Source organism: Tauraco erythrolophus, chromosome 19 (assembly GCF_009769465.1).
Source record: "Tauraco erythrolophus isolate bTauEry1 chromosome 19, bTauEry1.pri, whole genome shotgun sequence".
Taxonomy (NCBI): domain Eukaryota; kingdom Metazoa; phylum Chordata; class Aves; order Musophagiformes; family Musophagidae; genus Tauraco; species Tauraco erythrolophus.
The window spans coordinates 5,622,344-5,643,592 of NC_141483.1; the positions used below are offsets into that span (position 1 = coordinate 5,622,344).

A 21,249-nucleotide genomic window follows, 5' to 3' on the forward strand; every position below is an offset into this window, starting at 1 on the left:
TTTAGAGGAGAAATTCCCAGACAGGTTTAAAACCACTTTATTAAAAATATAATTTACAGACTTCATTAGAAAATAGAGCAGCCTCTGTACAGTGATGCTTTAAAAGTCCATGTATGTTGACTAAGTACAAAAATAACACTCTCCTGTTGGCATGAGCATGAATGGGGAGAGACCAAACTGGGAGACTTTTGACTCAAGCAAATTTCAGCAGTGGTGAGGAGGTGGCAGGGCAAGAGCAGAGGTGCTAAGGAAGGTGCAATCCCTCCACCAGATGTTTTGCTAGTGAGGACTACAGGACTGGAACTCTCTGCCGAAGTGAGAGATCTGCGCTTTCATTCCCTTCTGTCTTGCAAATTAAAGCTGTGATGGGTTTTAAAACTGCTTAATTGGCTCAGTTTCAATGTTAGTAGCAAAGTAGTTAAATTGTAGTGAGTGCTGGACTGCAGATAATATTCCCATCTCTTCATGGTGGGAAGTAGCTGTGATACTACTGCGCTGGAAACGTGATAGACTGGATTACTGAGGTGTGCTTTACCCTGAGGTATGTCAGAAGCGAAGGTAATTGGAGGCTTGGTTACTTGGTGACTTGGTTCTTCTGCTAGCGAAACATGAGGGAGTATGACCCAGGGCACTGCTGAAAGCTGCCCTGAAGCCTAATAGGGAAGCAGGAGCTGCTCTCCCTGTCTCCAGCCAGTGCCATTCTTGGTTGCTGTTTGTAAACTCTAAGCTCAGTTGGGCTAGCTAGAAATAACCACAGATGTTGCTAAAGCCAGCATCTGGTTTGGTTAGTCCGTCTGCAGCGTGAGCCACAGATGGTGTCTGGTGCCCCTAAGTGCTTCCCCTGTGACAGATTTGAAGTTGGAGTGTTATTTCTGACACTGGAACCAATGCACCCAGGAACTCGTAGCTGAGGTAAGAGAGTTAATGAAAGTAGAAAACTTCAGCAAATTATGTGGATTGAATATGACTACCAAAAAAACCCAAAGTAACGCCTTCCGAATGAATATAGATACTGCCTCCCCTCAAACTTAGGCCTATTCCCTTTCTCCCTTCACATTCAGCAGTACTTTAATGCAGCCTAACAGAGTGCTGTGCCACTTCTATGGCTTCAGTAAGCAGCTCTGATGGAGAAACGAGTAGTCCTACTTGAACCTAGTGGATTCAAGATCAATCCCACTTGGTTGAGGAAGGAGGGGGCAGTGCATGGAGCTGGCTCTATACAAAAGTAACTTGACTTCCAGATGCATGATTAAGTGCTTGTGGTTATGACCTGGTAACTTGGGAATACTTTTTCATTAAGCTTTGATACAGCTGTGGTCATACTAGTCCTTAGTGTACATTTCTGAAGGAAAACACATGTCTGGCTCTAGTCACCTTCACTCAGACCATCATTAAAATACAAGTGACGGCTCAGATTTCCACAAGTCGATGGTGTTCTTGGACAGACTTCATGGGTAAAAATGTAGACTTAAAACCTATCTCGCCTTGTTTGCAAGGCTCTGCGTGGATGGCCTTGTTTTGGTTTGCTTTTTTTTTTTTTTTAATAGCGTGTGCTGAAATACTTATTATGGTGTTGGAACTTCCCCCTGGGTATTTGAGAAGAACTTGGGGGGGGTTGATTGTTGTGTTTGTTTTTCTTTTTTTTTTTTTCTTAAATGTTTTAGTCTCTTGGCCATTTTGAGCAAAGCAAGGTTATGGAGTAACTGCAAAAGACCTTTTGTGTCCAGATGCATGAGTTCAGGACTCTCCTCCAGAAGCTTTCCCTCTCTGTGATAGTTTTAAGTAGTCCTACAATTTCCTCCTTGTGATTTTAAGGGAACTCTAGAGACTAGTTGTGGTAAACAGAGTTGGAGCATGTCCTTAGGCTGTGGGAGAAAAGTATTCTGCTAATGCCTGATTGCACTGCATCACTTCTCAGCAGTCTGGTGTTTGCTTGGCCAGGCTGAGCTCATGGCTACAAATGAAGCCTTCTGATCATGTATCCTTTGTGTTTTGAAGAAAGTTATAAGGCTTCCAAAAACAGCTCTTCCACTGCAATCCTCATCTGCCTTCCCAAATGACTTATCTTCTGTCAGCGTTGAGGAGGGAGAACTGGCATAAGCTGGGACTCCTCTCACCACAGGGAGAAGTGCCCCCAGGTAGCTAAGCTGAAGCCTGTCCATCCCAGGAACAGGGAATTCACATCGTCCCATGGGAGGCTTATTCTCACAGTCACCAGTGTGCAGGGTTGAAGGAAGCTTCGACACAGTTACTCTAAGCTTATGGGGTCCTTCTTTTGCATCCCCAAGGCAGAGAGTAGTAGGGCAGCAGACTTGTGCTATGGTGCGGTGATTTCATCTACCACCTTTGGGAAAAGTAGGGCTTCTTCAGCTGGAAAACCAAGACGGGGAGTATGGAGATTTGCTCTCTTCCCTTTCCAAACCTACCCTCTAAGCCTGGATGCTGAAGATTTTAAAATCCTGATGCTACAGACACTTCTTTTATCCTCATAACCAAAACAGTTAGTTATTTCACATCGCTGAGCCCCAGTAATAATAAGCCTATTGTGGCAACAGCCTGAAAGAAACCAATTCTACTCTTAACTGAGACTCTTCTGCAGGAATGGAAGATACACAGTGTTCCCAGCGGGTTTTGGACCAATTTTCCTTTCCCACTCTGTATTCTCTTATTCTGAATAGTTGATGTGCTCAAGAAGTATGTTTTTCTGTATATCACGTAAGTAATGGAGGGTGGAGCTCTGAACAAGGCTGGCTGACCTGTCCTTGTGTGGCCTGAGGGTGACTTGCAGTGTACTGGGATTAGGTGTAATCACAAATTTTGCCCATACTCTCAGAGGCATTCTGATGGGAACAGGCAATTCTGGCATGTCCAAGCCAAAGCATGTTCGGGATCTAGTTATCTCCTGTCGCTTTGTGAGTGGTGACGGCGTTTCACACTAATATCCAGCTGACTTCCCCAGCTTCCTTTTATCAGAGTAAGCAGAGATGCATTTTCCTTCCTTGGAAATTCCCTGCACAACATTCATTGCTAATGTTACATTTTTTTCTTTATGTCCTCTTCCCAGCAGGCCGCTCTTAACCTCCTGTAGAGGGAAGAGAAGAGGAAATGGAGTGAATGGGGCAGGGGCCTGAGGTCTTAGTGTTGCCAGGTGTGAAAACGAAGGGCCAGAGAGAAAGTGAGATTTAAGCAAGAAGGAGGTTAGCTAGAAGCAAAATGCAGATTATTGAGGAGAGTTACAGAAGCAACCTCCTCCTCACCAAAAGGAGGAGACAAAAAGATCTGAGTGAGGCCACTCACCTCACTGAAATGTTTCTCAAACAGGATATTGTCACCTTCGGTGTGCATGATGGGAGCGGAAATGGCATGTTCCAAGTCATAGCCGAACCACAGCTTGTTTATAATTGCCTGCAATGAAACAAATCCCTCGCTGGCTGACTGGAGATACTGATTAAGAACCCGGGTGACATGCTGCCATCCTCTGTACTGCCGTACTGTCCACACCTGCTGTAAATCCTCCCTGCCGGACAGTGCACACTTGGACTGTAAGAGAGGCTGCACTGAGTCAGATCAGAAGTCCTACTAGCCTAGACTCCTGTCCTCATGGTCACCAACAGCAGATGCTCAGGGCAAGTGTAAGAACAGGGTGAGCACACAATGATACTTCCCAGAATGCTTTCCCTGAGCCAAAGTGGTGTCCTTGAATTCAATAGCTACTGATGGATCTTATATTTTTCTATTGATGGTTGCTCTTTCTGTTTTCAGATCAGGTCCTAGAAGTCCATGGGACTTCTTCCCATGCTTCTGTCCAGTTGAAGAAAGGTGAAGAAAAGAGATAATCTTCTTTACCTCTCATGGCCTTATCTGCTTTTATTTCTTGATTACTGAACAAGACGTTTGTTCGACCTAATGCTTCAGCAAGCTCTTTTTCATTAAGATTTGTTACTCTGTGTATGTGTGGTGGCGGTTTTCTATTTTTCTTGTTCTTTCCATCACATAGCTTATGAGTTTATTTTTGAGGCCTCCAGGTTTTGGGCAACGCCTCTTTCCTTCTAACTTCCTTAACTTGCTATTTAATTATTCTTTTTGAAAGGGAAGAAGTTAGAATTGGGTGAGGTGGCTGGCACTGGCTCTGGCCTCCAACCTGCAGCCTTTTCTGACTTCTAGATTGCAAATAAAACAAAGCACCAAGAAGTCAAGACCTGAGGAGAGTTGAGGAGAAAGAGCAGGTGGGACTGAGCACAGATGGAAATCTGTGATGGCTGAAAAAACTGGTGAGTGCTGTGAGTTCTCCCACTTCCTCCATTCCTGGTCCCTCCTGGTGGAAGTGCAGTTCAGCAGCAGAGCTGAAGCTACCCCCTGCCACAGAAATTCTAGAGTCAAGAAGGTGAGGATAGACTCAGTCTGCAGCAGGCCCTCTTCACTGCTGCCTTCCATATAGCAGTACTAGCAGCAGCAAAGTAATTCCTTTTGCTGAGGACAGCGTGTGCCCCCTTGCTCAGTGGAAGGTGTTACTGTGCGGTACCTGTTCACTCACCATAGCAGTAGCACTGATAATCCAGGCCCCACCTGCTCCTCCGATCACCAGCATGTCTCCTGTCTTGGAGATGAGAATGGAAGGCACCATTGCTGAGGGAGGCTTCTCTCCTAGAGCAGAAGCAGAGAGTGTTATTCCTCCCCTATGGCTCTTTAAGGGGGTTGGAGGGAGACACAAGTTTATCTTTCTCACCCTACTTGCATTCCCCATGGAAAACTAAACTGCTGCTCATTCCTCAATAAGCTCAAGACTTCCAGAAAACTAGCTTCCTTGTGCTGAGACCCCATCTCACACGAAACTGGATCTTCCTGGCACAGGCTAAATAGGAAGCATCTCTTGGTGCAGGGCATCCTACAAGTAGTCAGGACTTGCTGCAGGTCATTCAACCCAGCTGAAGAATCATTAGCAGCACTCCTGCCATCACAGTACTGATGTCCTCTCTCACAGCAGACCCAAGGGAGACTGTATCAGGGATAGCTTATTCCACAAAACAATGTCTCTGCATCAACACTGCTGTGTTACAGAACTCAGTGTAAGCCTATAGCATTACTGATTGGGCAGCAACTCTATACTTCTTCATAGATGAGCCTAAAAAGTCAGCAAGCTTGTCTTAGCAGTAGTTTCTTCACTTCTTCCCTCCTGTCCCCATCAATTAATGATCAGCTTCAGGTTGTGGGGTTTTTAATCTCTGATTTCCCTGGTCAGAAACAAAAACTCCCATGTTTCCATGTAAGAGCAAATGTTGAGTAGACAAGACATGCTCCAGGGCTTTATCCTCTGTTAGTCTTAAACAAACTTGCTCTCATCCAGACCTAGGAAAGAGTACCTGCAGTTTACAGATAGTCCCTGCCCAGTTGTACATGGCCTGCATATCCATCTCCCTGCCCCATGTTTTATTTTGAGGGTGAGAAAGCTCACCTGGTTTAATGCTTCTGTTTGCTACGCAGAAATCAGCGAGTTCGTTATTTAAAATGATCCCGGTTTGGTGAGAATACACAAAGGAGCCAAACCTGCAGGGGGAAAGAAGCAGCCTTTCAGTGCCCAGTGCTCTCCTGTTGTGGATGACATTAGCTAAACATGGCACCCTGTGGGTCACCTCGGTCTCCTCCCAGCCTGCAGCTGCCCCAGTTAGAGTGTCCAAAAAGTATTTTTGCTGCTGTGCTGGAGCCAGAGATAAGCTCCCTGCTACTAGTGCGTGTAGGGATTTGCCCAACCCACAGAAACTTCATGGAGCTCAGCAAGTAGTTACAGCTTCGTGATATTCCCTTGAGCTGATGCTCAAAGACCTTTGTTGTCACAGGAAAAAGGTATTCATGAGTAAGAGACTGCCTAAATCAGTGAAGCCCAAGAGTTTTGCATTTCTGGTAAAGAGCCCTTGAAGGCACCCTGTGAATCTGATACATGGCCTATGTGACACAGTTACTGACCCCTTGGCTACTCACGGGTAGTTGATGGTGCTGGTGGCGGACACGGCACTGCCATCTGCAGCAAGTACAGAGATGTGGGTTGTGCCCTTACTTTTGTATCTGTTGTTGTGGATGGACTCCAACAAGTTGTAATAATGGTTGAGTGGATGGTCACCACGGGCATCTATTCGTTGTCTGACAAGCTCAACCATCTTGTCAGACAGTATCGTCCTCACAGTCTCCTGCAATCACAGCAAGGACACTGAGCTTGTGTCACCAAAGCACAGGCGTGTCTTTCTTTGGGCACAAGGAAGCTTGAAGGAATTCAGCCCCCAATACTCAGAGCTTGGGGACCTGCATTGGCAGCATTCAGCCTCAGCCTGAAGCCCCAGGCCATGCTCATCATGGAGAATGAAACCACCTCAGTACTGAGGCACTTCAGGCTTGGCACAAGCATGAGCGCGAGCACATCCTTTATCAGGCAAATAAGCAACAGCCTACAGCTGAGCAGAAACTGCAGACAAAGTAAATGGCCTAATCTTGCCTCTGCCTTGGCCAGCTGAGCAGCATTCCTCTTGACTAGCAGTGCTAAGTATTTTCTTTCCATCTGTGGCTGCAATGCAGGAGGATGTCAGAGCATCGCTTGGTTCTGTGGCATTGTGCTGGCAGGCAGGATAGTCTGGGCAATAGGTAGCCTGCTTGAGGGCTTAGCACATGGGCTAAAGTGGGCTGGTGACAGTGCAGGTTTAAAAATAAGAAGCAGGAAATGGACTTCCCTGCTCCTTCTCTGTCAAGCAGTGGTGCAGAAGAAGCTGTCAGTGCTGCGGGTGTCTGTGGCTGCTCCTATGCACCATGCCAGCTCACCTGAGATTTAGAGAAGGCTGGGTCACTCATATGAGGTTTTAGTATATTGCTAAACTTCAGGGCCTCTGCAATGCGATGGTAGGCTTCTACCTTCTCCTTGGGTGTTGCCAGTGATGCTTCATGGAGGTTATACTCTACAGAGCAGGATGAAATAATTTTGTTAATAGATCCAAGGCAATGTTTTTTCAAGAATTGTAAAAAAAAAAAAGTTGAAAAGAATCTCTTTTTCCCATCCCAGTTCTTACCAAGTTTCTCCTGTGTTTTAGCAGGATGTGAATACAGAAACAACCAAGTACTAATTTCCCCTGTGACTTCAATTCCTCTTGAAGCTTTGGGAAAATTCCTCTTTGGCCTTTGCAGCAGCTACGGTGATGCTGACCCACTGTAAGAATGAGCCAGTTCATCATCCTGCTGCAAAGCATGGTCACGCTGCTGCCTTGGTGTCCATTCTGGCTTATCAGCTCCATTTCTCCCCGTTACTTTTCTGCTGCTCTAGAGCAACACTCTTTGCAAACCTTTTGCTGCCCCTTTTCCCTTAGGAATTTACCTTCCAATATCTTGAGGATGAACATGAGCACAGCACCTCCCGTGGGCGGTCCAGGAGAGAACACTGTGGTGTGATTGTTCAGGGTAATGTTCAGAGCTGAGGACACCTCTGCTTTGTATTCCTGAAGGTCCTCCAGTGAGATATTGGACCCTTCAACAGAAAACCAGATGGAGAGCAGGCATGAGCACATTAACTTCTACTAGGTGCTACGGGCTGGCTACATCAGCGCCTTGGTAAAACTTGTAAAAAGCCATCCCTGTATACTCCAGATTTCTTCCACCAAGCACGGCAGTGTCTTCATGTGTCCTCATCTACTGCCAAACCCCAGGACATCACAAAGCCTAAGGGAGCTGGAGAGGCCAGTGCATGAGCACTATGAGAGAATGCCAGAGCAGTAGGTGGCTCTCAGCCCGGCTTCTAGGCCTGAGTTATAAGAACTGGGAAAAGGTTCTCATGCCAGGTGCCACTCCCAAGCGGCAAGCAAATGGCATGTGTTGGCTTTCCCCAGGTACCAACTCACTGTTAGCCAATTGCTGGGAAAAGGCCTGTCTGTTAGTATTAACTATAGCTGTTACCTACCAGCCTTCGTAATGTCCTCCACCAGGGCTTTTCCTATCTGTCCCTCATAAAATGCTGTAGCTCCGTTTTCTGCCACAGCTTTCAGTGTTCGCTGCAGTGCTGGCCACCTGAAGGCCTCTCCACGCTTCAGAAACCTTTGACCATCACATATGAGTGGGCTGTTAAAGAAGAACATCCATCAGTTTACAGCAGGAACTTACTCTGTCCCCAGGGCCAACCTCTTTTTCCTTCCCAAAGCCGATTTGCTTTATGCATGTCGTACACATTCCAAGCCAGTGCTACACTGCAGCCTACATGGAGAAGCGCTCTTCTCAGACGATTGCTACCCATGGCACTGGGCACTCTTTCCCCAGACAGTTTCCTCTGTGAGACCAGACGCTTTGACCCCAGCCCAGGTCCGTGGGTCTTCTCCAAAGGAGCGCCTGCTGCAGGGCCCTGCTGTCAGGGGATGATTTCCACACAGATGGCAGCAGGCCACGTACAGCCAGCTCCTCCTCATGAGATGCAGATGTGCTTAGCAGACAGTTTTGCTGTGCCAAGCCACTCTAAATTACAAAACAAAGTTGCTGACAGAAAAAAAAAAAAACACCACCAAAAAAACCAACACCTAATTCTTTAATTCCCACCCTCCTCCATATCAAGTATTTACTGAGCAGAAGCCACAGCAGCAGCCTGTGCTCCATGTTAGCATGTCAGAGGAAAGGTCTGAAGCTGAGGGAACAGTGGTCTTCACGATGCGGTTTAATTCATGAGTCTTACCACAGGCTTCTTCCTGGACCAGAGAAGGCTCGGTGATGGATAATTCTATCCATAACTGGGGAAATGACAAGTGGCTCTGAAAGGAGCTTGATGGTTGGTTCAAATAGGGCTTTCCACGGTAAACGGCCATGTCGCTTATGGGCTTCTTCGTACCCACGAAGTTCTCCTGGTACACCAATCCAAGAGGAACCTGAAGAGCAGAACTGCAGTGTCACACCCAGTAAGTCATCAGCCTGTTTTACGTCTCTGAAAGCACTCCAATGGAAGTGTGGAGTTGTACAGGCAGGACTAAGGCTTCTAGAAGCAGACTTGGGTTTTTTCCTTTCCTTCTTCTGTTCATATATTCCTTCCACTACCTAACAGAAGGGCTGTAGAGAAGCTGGAGCCAGACTCAGAGGTGCATGGTGAAAGCACAAGAGGCAACAGGCACGTGTTGCAGCAAGGGAGATGGCAGCTGGACATAAGAGAAAAAGCAGTCATGTGGAGCCTGGTCAAACACTGGAACAAGTGAAGCTGTGAAACTCTTCGTCGTTGGAGAAGTTAAAAAAAGTGACAGGACAAGGGCCCAAGCAGCCTGGACTAACTCTGACATCACTCTGCTTTGAGCAGGAGTTGGAGGAGAGACCTCCAACTGTTCCTTCCCATCATAGTTGCTCCTGATTCTTTTTCAGGCTTTTCTTTCACGGATAAGACCATCTCCTCCAGGAACCAGGACAGCCCCCCTCCCCCCCGAAAAAGAAAATAAAAGCATGCTAGAGAAGGAGCATGAATGCAGCAAGAAACATGGAGAGATCCAAGATGTGCTGCTAAAGCGAGAGTGCCTCTTGCCAAACTGGTAAGAGCGAATGGACATGGAGCCTCCTCGGATGGCTGAGGTTGTAGCTGAGCTCAGCTGGAGCCCAGCAACTCAACTCCTGATGCTGCCAGGTTGCTTCCCCACTGTAAAGACACGAGCATGCACACTAGATTGATTTCTCTCATTTCCAGAAACTCTGAGCAGCTATTGACCTTATTTTTCTCTGTAAGAACTGCTGGGAAATGAGTGCTTTGGGAAATCTGGTCTTGAAATGCAGACTTCCTACAAAGAGAAATTACATAGTGATTTCTCCTCATGCTCTGCTCCCCACTCCCTCGCTGGTCAAGTTGCCAATGTTACTATGAAAGAGGAATTTTATGGACCTAGTATTTTTTCTTACTTTTGCAAAAATCAATCCAAGAGGAGCACAAGCAATTAAATAGAACTTCAGATGACGTCAGCAAAGTCCTCAGTTCCCCCACCCTGAGCTTTGTGCACTGCACACCAGGAGGGGACACAGCCCTCATGGCCCAGTCTGTGTCCTTACCAATGGCGGAGAAACCATCCGCACAGCCAGACAACAAATCGTGTGGAAACACTCGTGGGACTGTCTCGCGGGCATTGATCACCTCGACTGCTCCTGGAAAGGAGAAGGGGGAAATGCATAACATTGTCTTCCTGAAGCAGGAGAACATCACGCAGGCCAGAGCCTGTGCCGAACTGCCCTGGAACCTTTTGCAAAACGTGTCACGCACACTTGCAGGGTCAGGCTGCAGTTGGCACACACTGTCGTCTGCTCCCGTGCTTTTATTTAGCGCAAACCAAGCCGTGCCTGCCGAGAGGCTACGAAGGTGCAGGAACAAGGCCAGGGCCTATCTCCAGCCACGTAAGGTCCTCACCCCAGGCTCCTGGGCCTGGGACATGGGCCGAGACACATGCTGCTTCACATCTGATTTGCAGGTTCCTGCACTTCCTCTACAGGTGTGACATGTCAGAGACATAGTGTGAGCCTCATGCTCCCTGGTGGACCATTTTCCAAGTGACAGTGAGGCGTGTCCATCATGTTTGTAAGCAGAATGGTGATACTTGAAAGACCCTCTGTGTGTCAGGAAGCTTGAAAGAAAAAAAAAACCACAAAAAACCCCACTTGTATACACTCAAATTTCAGGTCTAGCCTGTTATTTTGCCTCCTTTTGTATTTATCTTTTCCTTTCACAGCTGTGTTGCAAGAGCCCACCGTGCAACCTAGTGAACCAGGCACCTGAGCTGTGCATGGCCACGTGCGGCTCTGTGTAATGGAATAATTCAGGCAGCAGAAGAGGACTGTTGATAGGACACAAAGTTACATGGCTCTGCCAAAAGGGAAAAAAGAAAAATATAGGTGTTTTGCCAAATTATGCTATTGCATAAGATACACCCAAGCATTTCCAGAGTCGTGACTCTGTAAGACTACTTGGCAGAGGTTTTAAAACAAAAATATTGTAATTGTGTTCATTGTTGGTTTTACTATGTAGATCTATAAGCTCTGGGGGCTTTTGGGAGCCAAGGCAATTAAAAAAAAAAAAATCACATTACAAGCATAAAAGCAAGAACACAACACTAGGGTTTAAGCCAAACACAGAAGGGCTTCCCGGCAGGCCCTGAATATTGCTAGACTTAGATTTCTGAAGGGAAGACGCATCTCCTGGGACAGGAAGTCTCAGCACCACTTCAGAGAGTCCTACCCACGCTCGCGAGGGCAGCGTGGGACACAGCCCCCATGTCGGCAGGCACTGCCTGAGCTGCTGGTGCAGGACAAGTCCCTGAAGTCCCAGCCCAAGGGCTCAGCTGAGCCAGTGATGGGTCCAGAGCGCTGTGCTCATTGCCAGCATGCGCACCTCACTCCGCTCCTGTCTGCCACCGTGCAGCCCAGCAGCAGCTCATACCTTGCTGTGCTGTCAGCTTTGTGACGTTGAAACATAATTTGAGATTGCTTTGGAGGGGAAAGGAGAGGCAAAGTCAGTTCATTTTAAATCCAAAGTTCCTTCCTCCCCACCCCCACATTCTTGCTGTGAAAAGATGCACTCCCTGTAACGGATGCTTTGGGTTAAGAGCAAAAGCATCGTTTGTGATCAGAGGATCAAAAAATAACTCTGCAAGAACATGAAGGATTCTGACTTCATGGCGGCTGGGTGTCTGCAGGGAGATAGGGCACCATGGAGAGGTCAGGGCTGGTCCATGTCCGGGCTGGCCTGTACCTGTGCTGGCATTATAGATGGTAAATACGACTCCACCACCCAGTCCTGAACTCTGAGGGTTCATCACCGAGGTGCAGATCAAGCCAGCGATGGCAGCATCCACAGCTGTGCCTCCACTTTTCAGGATGTCCCTGTAGTGGAAATAGAGGGAAAAAAATGTTAAAATCCAGGGATGATGGAATGGAGGAGCCATATGACAATGTCTCCCTGGGGCACTTGCAAGGCGGCCTCACCTTGATGAGAGCAGCTAGCAGCTGGAGAAAGCTATTGGCAGCAGTGTGGGGTGTGAGAACACAGAAAGGCACCTTCCTTTGTAGGAGTGAGGAGAAAAAGTCAGTGGGAAAGAAGAGGGAGTCTGCAGGAGGAAAGCGCAGCCAGGGGCCAGACCTGTGCAAGGTCTGGGCAAAGAGTGATGGGACAGAGAGAACTGCAACCACTCACAAATTTGACAAAAAGGCACAGCAAGGAGCTCCCAGACATGGAGAAGGATGCTCTCGGTAGAGGAGAGAGCTTGCCACATCCTGGGAACTAAGGAAATTATTTGTAGCTACTCACTGACTGCTCCAAATAAAAAGGCATATGCTGGTCAACAGGACAGGGGCACTGAAGCAGGAACGATGGTCCATGTGAAACAAACTCCTGAGACTTGACGTCAATTAGCACAAAATTCTGGCCTTATTTCATTGCTCCTACAATGTGCCTGCCTGGGCTTATGTGATAGTAGCACGCAAATCCCACCCTCCTCCCTGTATCCCCAAAGGCAAACCAACCAAACAAAAACAAACAGGAAAAAACCACCTCAACTCCTTCTACGTAGGCACAGCCACACCGAAGAATGCCCAGGCACTAGGGCAGCCTCACGCTGTTGACAGCGATGAGCTTCTGCTAGAGAAACGTGTCTCAACAAATGCTTCCTTCAAGCACAGCTGCAAAAAGAATCTTTTCCTCGCAGTGGACCTGCAGTGGGGTGGGGTTTCCTTGCACAGCCTGCCAGTAGCCAGCACCGGTATTTGCTAGGAAGGCTTCCGACTGTTTGGGCTGGGGTACTGCTTAGATAAGGCAAAGCCAGAAGGGAAAGTGGAATAGCTCATTAACTGGAGTGCAACTGCTCCCAGAGGCTGCGACAGGAACCCAGAGCACACACAGGGACTGCTGTTTATTTTACATCCATTGATGGGGCTGGGACCTGCTGGGGCTGGGAACAGGATGCTGCTGCAGGCACTCTGACTGTGGCTTTCCTTTGTGCCTTTGGAACCGCTGCCCGTAAGGAAATGGCATGCGGGCAAGTGGGGAGAAAAGAAATGGTAGGGAACCACCGGGCTTTCTGTCTGGGGTCTGCACGGCTTTTAGCCTCCCAGCAGCAAGCTGCTCCCTGGACGTAGCTCGGAAAATGGAGACTGAGGCTCAGGCTCGCCCATTCATCTGCTCACAGCAGGAGAAAGACTCTCACCACATCAGTGTCCCTGGGTGGTGTTTTTCTGAAACTGAAGCTTTTTAATTGCTAACAATAGGAGAGAAGGACACAAGAGCTTCATGAGAACCTGAGTTACCCCTGCAGAAGGCCTAGGAAGCATGTTAGAAGGTTGAGGAAGGAGAGAAGAGGGATCACTACACTGGCCTGGGACAGTGCTCCTCAGAGCCCGTGGGTTATGGGCTATGAGGCAGCACAAAGCCTGGTGCCAGGGAAAACCATAGTTCGAGATAATTTGCAGTGAAAAACAGCTTTAAAAAGAAACTTTGAGACTGTACAGTATTCATTTCAATGCAGTGCATTAAGACCTTAACATGGAAAAATCAGACAATTTCTGTCATTTTCCCAAAGCCCGCAAAGCACCAAATCCTCACCCAACTTCTCAGCCACATTCACAGTTGTGTAAGTGGTTGCACATCTTGCACTACCTCCTGTAAGGGACTCTCCTGCCACTCTTCTTCTGAAGCCAATGCCATACATCCCTCACCGTGTCTCCAGAAACACTTGTGCCTGGAGGAGCACTCCCTGATGAAGATCCTTGTTCCTTCTTGCGTCATCTGGTGATGGTCATCTACCTGCTCCAGAAGATGAGGTGTTCCCCCACCACCACTGATCTGCACCAAGCCAGCATGCTCTGCACTGGAGCATGCTCTAAAGGGTGACCACATTTTGCTATAAAAGAAGACGACAAGAAAACCAGAATTTCCAGATAATCCAAAAGTACTTTCCATTCCGGTCTACTCTGTCTATATTGGTGTCAACTGTCACTGACACCTCTGGTGGCAAATACCACATCTAACAAGACATAGTCAAAGCTGCGTCTTGCTCAAGGGAAGGAGAGCTTTCCAGTTGCCTGCTGCCTTTCAGTGAGCACCACGGGATGGAGAGCGTGGGCCCCACTAGCACAGTGTGGCATCTGAGACATCTCAGCATGGGATAGGCTGTGTGATGCTGGGCATGGTCCTTTGCCTGCTGCTTCTCTGGGGGGATAGGGGTTAGGGGGAAGGGGAGCTGAGGTTTCTCCTCAAAAGTAGGCATTATCGTGGCTCTTCCCAGACTAGCACGAAGCACTCCCAGCCCCAAGTCTCACAAACACATCTCGGAGGGCTTGCATACCACACTGATCTTGTTTCCCTGGCTCTGAGGGGGGAGCCTGTGCCTGGTGTTTTTCACTGGAGCCCAGCACAGGGTGCATCCCATGACACAGGACAGGCAGGGTGGTAGCTAAGGGAAAGCCTTACAGTCAGGCTGTGGCTCAAGCTCAGAAACGACTGAATCCAGCAAGGGTAAAACCAAACCCTGATCAGGGTTAAAGAGATTTCTTTTGAGCTGCTTTGTGCTTTTACCCAGGAGGTCTGATAATGTGTCCTCCATCATCAGTGCAGGGTCCAGGGTTCACAGCTGTTCTATGCTATCTGCAGACTTGCCCCCAGTCTCAACAGCTGTCCCTCCAGCCTCTCTGGAGACTGATCAGAACGAAAAGCACTCTCTGAGCTGGCTCTTGGTATATCACACTCGGCTCACCCACTTTCAGCTTGAGCCCTGCCACTTCCTTGGAAGTGATGCCTGGGGAATTTAGGGCCATTATGTCTTTCTCCTCTGGCTAGACTGGCAGAGGACACCCTCTCCCATTAGGTTGCTCTCTGTATATGGATCACTGCTACAACTAACTTATTATAATGCAAAACCCTGGCGATACACAACCCCTCAAAGTGTAGTACCTTACCAGGTCTCTCTAGAGACATCTTAGTGCTACAGCTGACAAGATCTGATAACAACATGTTTTGTCCTATATCCTTCCTGCAGCTTTCAGGTTTGGCCATTACTGGCGTTTCCTTAAAGTCAAGAGCAGAAGAAGATGTTAATGACCAAGTCCCACTCCACCAGCAGCAAAACAGAGTTTCATCCTCTCAGGAAGGGTGAATGATGGCACTTTGCTCACAAAATTCCCAGAGCAAAGATGGGCTGTGCTGGGCTGCAGCCCAAGTCTGTTGTTCTGCCCTGGGCTAGAAGGAGCCCTGAAGTAATTTTAAATACACTGGAAACACTAAGGTATTAAATTATATTGATTTTTACTTCTGCTAAAGAAAGCTGGGGCTGGGGGGAGACCACCCATTACAAAGGAACTGCCTGCTTAAGATTTATGAAGAGCAAAAGCAACAGCTGTTTCTGTAAAAAAGGGTCAGTTGCCAAACTTAAAACTGCTAAAATATGAGAACGGAAGGCAAATCCTTTGGGATATAAACATTCTTCAGAAATGCTGCTGGGCCATCACTGAAAAGGATTTTTGCAGCACATTCTTTGCCCAGAACTAGCTTCCCAGGACCGCGGACATTTTCTAACCCCATTAAATTCTCACCCTCCCCACCACCCTGTCTCCCAGGTGGGTGTTCGTTTCAGAAAAAGCCAGTTCCCAGGGGTTATGCTTGGATACACTGGAGAAGTGGGATCAGAGATGGATGCTGGGCTGGGCCAGGTCAGATCAGCTCGTCTTGCTGCAGCAAATCCCATCCCTGGGAACAAGCACTTTTCCTAAATCTCTTTCTGGCCTTATGCTGGCCCTTGCTTCTGCATTTGGGAAACAAATGGATGTGGAGCAGTGGATGGCAGAGCTTAAAAAGCACATTGGTAGGGAATATAAAGCTTTTTGCATGGTTGATGGAAAAAACCTTTTCTATTGCCGAGAGGAAACAAATGGCTCACAGCTGAAGGTGAGATGGGTTTGGGTACCACTTGCTGCCAGAGCAATCACCTCCTGTCTCCTCATGGCTTCCCAACATGAGGACAAATTACTGAGGTGGACTTTGGTACCAAATCCACATCCTTGGTGTTAGAGAAATTCCTTGCCCTAGGTTTCCTGCAGCAGAGGAAAGTCTCAGACTTCAGTTTCCAGGAAAAAAAAATTGAGTAGTACAGCAACAGGAGCAGCTCAAGCTAGGTGCCTCTGGTGAGGGCCCCTGAACACAGAAATCCCTGGGCATTTATACCCTGACTGTACCTGACTATCCCTGGGCATTTATACCTGACCTGCACCCGTTCTTCATGCCCTGCTCACGCGCCTTGCACATGCCTCAGCTCAATGGTAATTTTTGGTCTGGGGTCATCTTGTTCCATGTTGGATTCTTTCTCTACCATCTCCAGACAGACTGTTAGCTGTTCTTATCTGGATGGGCTGCAGCTTCTGCTGACAGTCGTGGCCTCCTTATCTCCCAGTTTACACTGGTCTCCTTCACATAACTAGGAAACAGCTCAAGACAAATTCAGCTTTTCTAGGGGAAAGTTTGCAGCTCATGGCCTCAGGCTTCAGCACATTCAGCTACTAATGCTAAGCACGGCTTTTAATTCTAACAATTCTTAACAGCGCTAAGCAAGACTATTCAGATAAAAGAACACAGTTAAAAGAATTCAATTAGCTAAACTCGATCTGCAACATTTGGGTTAAAAACCGCTCTGACTCTCCTTTTAGCCTCCCATCCCTTCTTTGTCAAAGTGTTTCACTTCATTCAGGGAGAAGTTTTCTTCCAGCACAGGGCTGTCTGTACCAGAGAGCTTTCCAATATTGCTTTCAGTCCCCAGTCTCCATCAGTAAAACCATCCACAGCAGAAGACCTGACCTCATTCACCACTGAGAACTGGGCACTGATGGCCACGAGCATGTCTAGCACAGGACCTGCCAACAAGCACGGTGACCTGCTGGAGGCTGGCAGAGATGGGTCACTTTCTGCATGGAGCCAAAGAGTTGCATAAAGATTTCAGACAGTCCAACCTTACACAGCCCGAGTATACAAACACCACCTCCAGAGCTGGAAAACACAAGTCTGAAGACGACAGCTGAGCGCAACTGAAGAAAACGGGCAGCAAAGAGGGGCTGTGAGTCAGTCCCCATCTCCTGCTTGTACTAGTGAACTACAGAGCTACACGCTTCCTTCGCTGACCTATCCTTCACAGCTGAACTATCAGTGAGAGAAACACAAGGGCCCTGAGGTGTTTTCCCCAACCCGCCAACTCACTTGTTAGAAGACAAGATTTCTCTTCCGGCAATTCAGCCCAGTTATTCCGAATAAGTTCAATTAAAAGTTCTGTTAGGAGCACACAAAGACTCTGTCTTAAACAGCAGCATCTTAAACCAACACAGTATCATGTAAGGCCCCAGGAATTTCATTACTGCTAACGACCACTCACAGAGCATGTGGTTTGGGTTTTGTTGTTTTTTTTAAAGGAAACAAGATTTTTTAATTAAAGACCAAAATTTATAAGTAGGTCAGAGATTAGGTGCTGCTTGTAGCTTCCAAGACTTTAGGTGCCAGACCAGTGTGATTGGTTCCATGCTCATCCTGCACTGGAGGTTCTCTGAGCATACCCCACATAGGTTCCTGGGAGGAAGACTCGAGGTGAGGTGGAGGGGGAAGGATTTGCAGGATGAAAGGGGTGACTGCAGGGGGGGCATCCCAGGGTCCCAGCAGAGAGAAGGTCTGCAGGTTCAGTGGGAGACAGCAGGGACAAAGAGCCACTGTTGAATCTCTGTGATGCCTTTAGGGACTGGTTGCAGTGACTCCTGCTCTCACGAGTGGGGTGGGCAGCCAGGCTGACAGGTTCCATTACAACATGTGGTTGTCATTTGATTGTAGCTTTGCCATACTGAAGCCGCTAAGCCTAATTTTTTTTCCCATAGTGCTGTGGAGGTCACTCTTTTCCTTTTTGCATGTTTCCACTAAAAGCATTCAGCAATTCAAAAAATTAGACTGAGGAAATGTGTTGTTTTGCCTTATTTTACTTGTTTTAAACTCCTCTAGAAAACTCGTTAGGAGGCTCTGCAGTGTGCAAGTACGGAGCCAAAGACGTAGTCTGCCTCCAGTTCAAACAATTCACTCTAATTTGGCCAAGTTGTTTGCTTTGGAGGAAAAAAAAATCCAAACCTGGCAATTAAAAATTTTGAGCATATTGATCATACAATTTTTTCAACTTTGTAGGATTTTTAACTTTTTATTTGTAGGAAATCTAAAGTGGCCTGTCAGACTGGAGGGACACCATAGACCTGGTCAGCAAGTGTGCTGGAGGTGCAGCGACAGCAATGGTTGAGGCTATGGAAGCACGTGAAGCTTCTTGCAGAAAGGGAAAGGAACAGGTGACAGCCCAGCAGCAGTAGCCAGCTAGCCAAAGCTTCTCGGTTGTCAACTTGATCACAGAGTTCATGGCTCTCACTTCAGTGCCTTCCAGCTGATTCTACGCTACTTCCAATTAAAACTACAATAGCTGCAAAATGGGTGCTGAGGTTTTCCCAGCAGATTCTTTGGGTATATATTTTCCTCTATTTCCATTAATACTGATTTAAAAGATACTTCTTCTTCTCTCTGAAGAACTAAATTGTGGCTTAGCATAAAAAAACCCCTCTCATTCCTTGACATATGTGCAGCCACAGTACATTTTCTCCAGCTACTCCAAATGCTATGCCAGCACATCATTGCAAGGAGTACATGTGCAACACGGCAAGCATGGTGTAACTGCAGCACCACGTCTTGTCCCACTCCTCCAGCCACAGGGTAGAGCACACAGCTCCAGCATCCATTGCTGGAGCATCCAGCACCACATGTAGGTTGGGAAGTTCCATCCTTCTGCTTTCATGTATACAAGCATTTAAGAATTGAAGTAACAGTAATAGTAAAATAACAACATGAGTCAAAATGTTTGAGAAATAAGTTGTTACACAAACTGAAGTGCTACAACGTGGGCAGCCAGAGAATTTGTAAAGCTACATCTTTCCTTCCAAGTGATGTGTGTCTTCTGTACTTATGCTATCTTAGCTGAATTCCAACTAAATCTGCTCTTTGCTTTACAGTACAGAGTGTCTTTCTTGATAGCAGACACACCTGCTGCAGGCTTCAGTCCAGAAACACACACCCTGAAGGCCGGGATGCCCAGTCCCCCTTACGCTTCCAGCCTGCCTGCTTTGCGTCTGCTGAAGCCCAGCTGCAGCTCTCTGCTAGCTCCTCTCACTACTTCCTTAATTTATTTCTAAATTATTCCTTATCTGACAGACTTACCACCATGAAGTAAACAGTTAATTTCCTGCTTCCCCACTTAAAACCAACCTTATATTTGTATATGACAAATATTTGTACCTTCCAAAAGGCCAAGGATTTGCAGAGCTGCAAATTTTTGTGGTGTTGGATAAAGAAAATAAGCATCAACTGCAGAGGCAGGGCTCCATCTGCTCCCTGAGCTGCTCCCCTGCCGATGGAGAGCACCCAGGGAGCAGCATTGCTGCTCAGCACCAGCAGCGGGGCTGGGGCAGAAGCCCAGCTCACTCCCAGAGTTAGATGTACCTGTCTGTCCATCTGAGTCCACGACATACGGACATAGAACCGGAAAAAACGCGAGGTCCGTGCACATACCGGCCGATGACAGAGCAGGTCTCGGTGTCCGCAGCCACGGCACCATGCAGGTAGTGCTGAGGACCGCACTTGGGCTGAGTCAGGATGACCACAAGTGCAACAACCACTGCCAGCACCCCCAGGGTCAGCAGCACCAGGCAGCAGATCTTCCCCGTGGACATGGCTCTTCCTACGCCGCCAGAGGCTTTTACTCCTTTTGCAAAGGCGCCTGCTTTGCTCAGGGTGGAAGTAGAGGATCCCGGCAGTTTTGGGAGGGAGGTCTCACGGAAGCGGGCTCTGCTCCCTGTGACTGAGAATTACATTCTTTTTAAGACTAAAATCTGCTAAATAGGACACTCTGTACTCTTTCTTTCCTGCTCTCTTACATGTGAGAGGCTTTTCACTCTCTTATATAAAGTAAACTTTTTCTGGCATATCCACGATATGCCTGCCTTTTTTTTTTTTTTTAAAGTCTCTGATGAAAACATTTAACACATTCACTGCTGGACCACTTTGAAGTGAAATCTCCGTACCACTTATTGGTTTCACGCAGCCTCCCTGTCTTCACGTTATTGCAACAAAGAGCAAGCTACCAAACAAAGGCAGCTTATACAGTGAATCACTAGGGAAATTACAACATCAATCCTACACTGCAATCTTGGGGCATTTTCTCTCCATAAGACTACTCAATGTAAAAGCAAAATACAAAGCTGGAACCTTCATATTTACTCTTTCTTTACCTTATAGTTTATTATAATCTTGCTTCTTTACTTTTTTCATCATTAAATCTTGCCAATGTCCACACCATATATCATCTGTAAACCAGCGTAACAGAATACGTTGAATAAAAGAACGCTCCTCTGTACTTCTGCAAAACATCAGAGCTAAAAGCTCTGGAGTCCAGCCTGTATCAGCCTGCAACCACAGCGCCCTTGGAAGTGAACGGCTGCTAAGACAGACCAGACCTGATAACGGAGCAGCAATCAGCAGCGGGAATTGCTACACAGTGCAACTGGCCCCCGCTTCTAAAGATATGGCTCCACATGTGCCTGCTGACTTTCTAAAAGATGTTATCTGTGATTCTTTTTCAGCTAGATTTGGGAGAAGGGGAATCCATCTGTGCACATTGACACCTGTATTTCAGCACGGACTTTGAACTTGTACCCACTAAACTTTATCTCATAGCTAAACACTACTATTTCATGTATCATGTCCCAATAAATGGATCTGACAGACTAGTCTGTCTTTTTTGAGGTTTTATCTTCCCATATGGTTATCTTGGAGAAGTGAAAGTAGTCCAAGAAAAATATATCGCTTTGTCCAAGATAAAACCATGGTCCCTGGGAAATAATTTCATGGTCTCCACATATCTATTTGTCTTGGCAAATATATTTGGCATGCACAACAAGCCCCCACAGCTCTAATGTGACTCGTCATTTCACCCCATTGCAAAACATTGCTGCCCTTGTAAAACTTCTCAATCCTTACATTGCTTTCATTTTTCATTTTTGAGAAATTATTCTATAACACTTAAAGAATCATCATTCTGGTGTTTTTTGGGAAAGCTCTTCCCTGCAAATTCATAGCAGGGCTGGAAACCCTGACCACTCAGGACCAATAGACTTCAGACTCAAGTGGATTTTGCCCATTTGCTTTCATCAAATGCCACGAAGAATTCAACTGCA

At 47.1% G+C, this 21,249-nt stretch overlaps 1 protein-coding gene across 1 annotated transcript; it reads right to left on the reverse strand.

The window, feature by feature from the left end:
• Positions 1 to 2,917: 2,917 nt before the first annotated feature.
• GGT5 (gamma-glutamyltransferase 5) lies at positions 2,918 to 19,746 on the reverse strand. Its single transcript, XM_009990491.2, has 12 exons — positions 19,586 to 19,746; positions 11,723 to 11,853; positions 10,033 to 10,125; positions 8,690 to 8,879; positions 7,931 to 8,088; positions 7,352 to 7,501; positions 6,805 to 6,938; positions 5,977 to 6,182; positions 5,453 to 5,544; positions 4,535 to 4,644; positions 3,298 to 3,405; positions 2,918 to 3,082 (listed from the first exon to the last, which is right to left on the reverse strand). Exons 1-12 carry the CDS (start codon positions 19,744 to 19,746, stop codon positions 2,936 to 2,938), a joined length of 1,680 nt encoding a protein of 559 aa, XP_009988793.1. The 3' UTR covers positions 2,918 to 2,935.
• Between the last annotated feature and the right edge of the window lie 1,503 nt (positions 19,747 to 21,249).

Excerpts from the sequence above, each read along its gene's own strand:
- GGT5 (XM_009990491.2), bottom strand. The coding sequence starts at position 19,746 with ATGTCCACGGGGAAGATCTGCTGCCTGGTGCTGCTGACCCTGGGGGTG. Across the intron at positions 8,880-10,032 it reads GGATGGTTTCTCCGCCATTG|GTTCCTCTTGGATTGGTGTA; the intron begins GTAAGGACACAG and ends TCTGCTCTTCAG. Across the intron at positions 5,545-5,976 it reads ACCAGCACCATCAACTACCC|GTTTGGCTCCTTTGTGTATT; the intron begins GTGAGTAGCCAA and ends TTCCCCCTGCAG.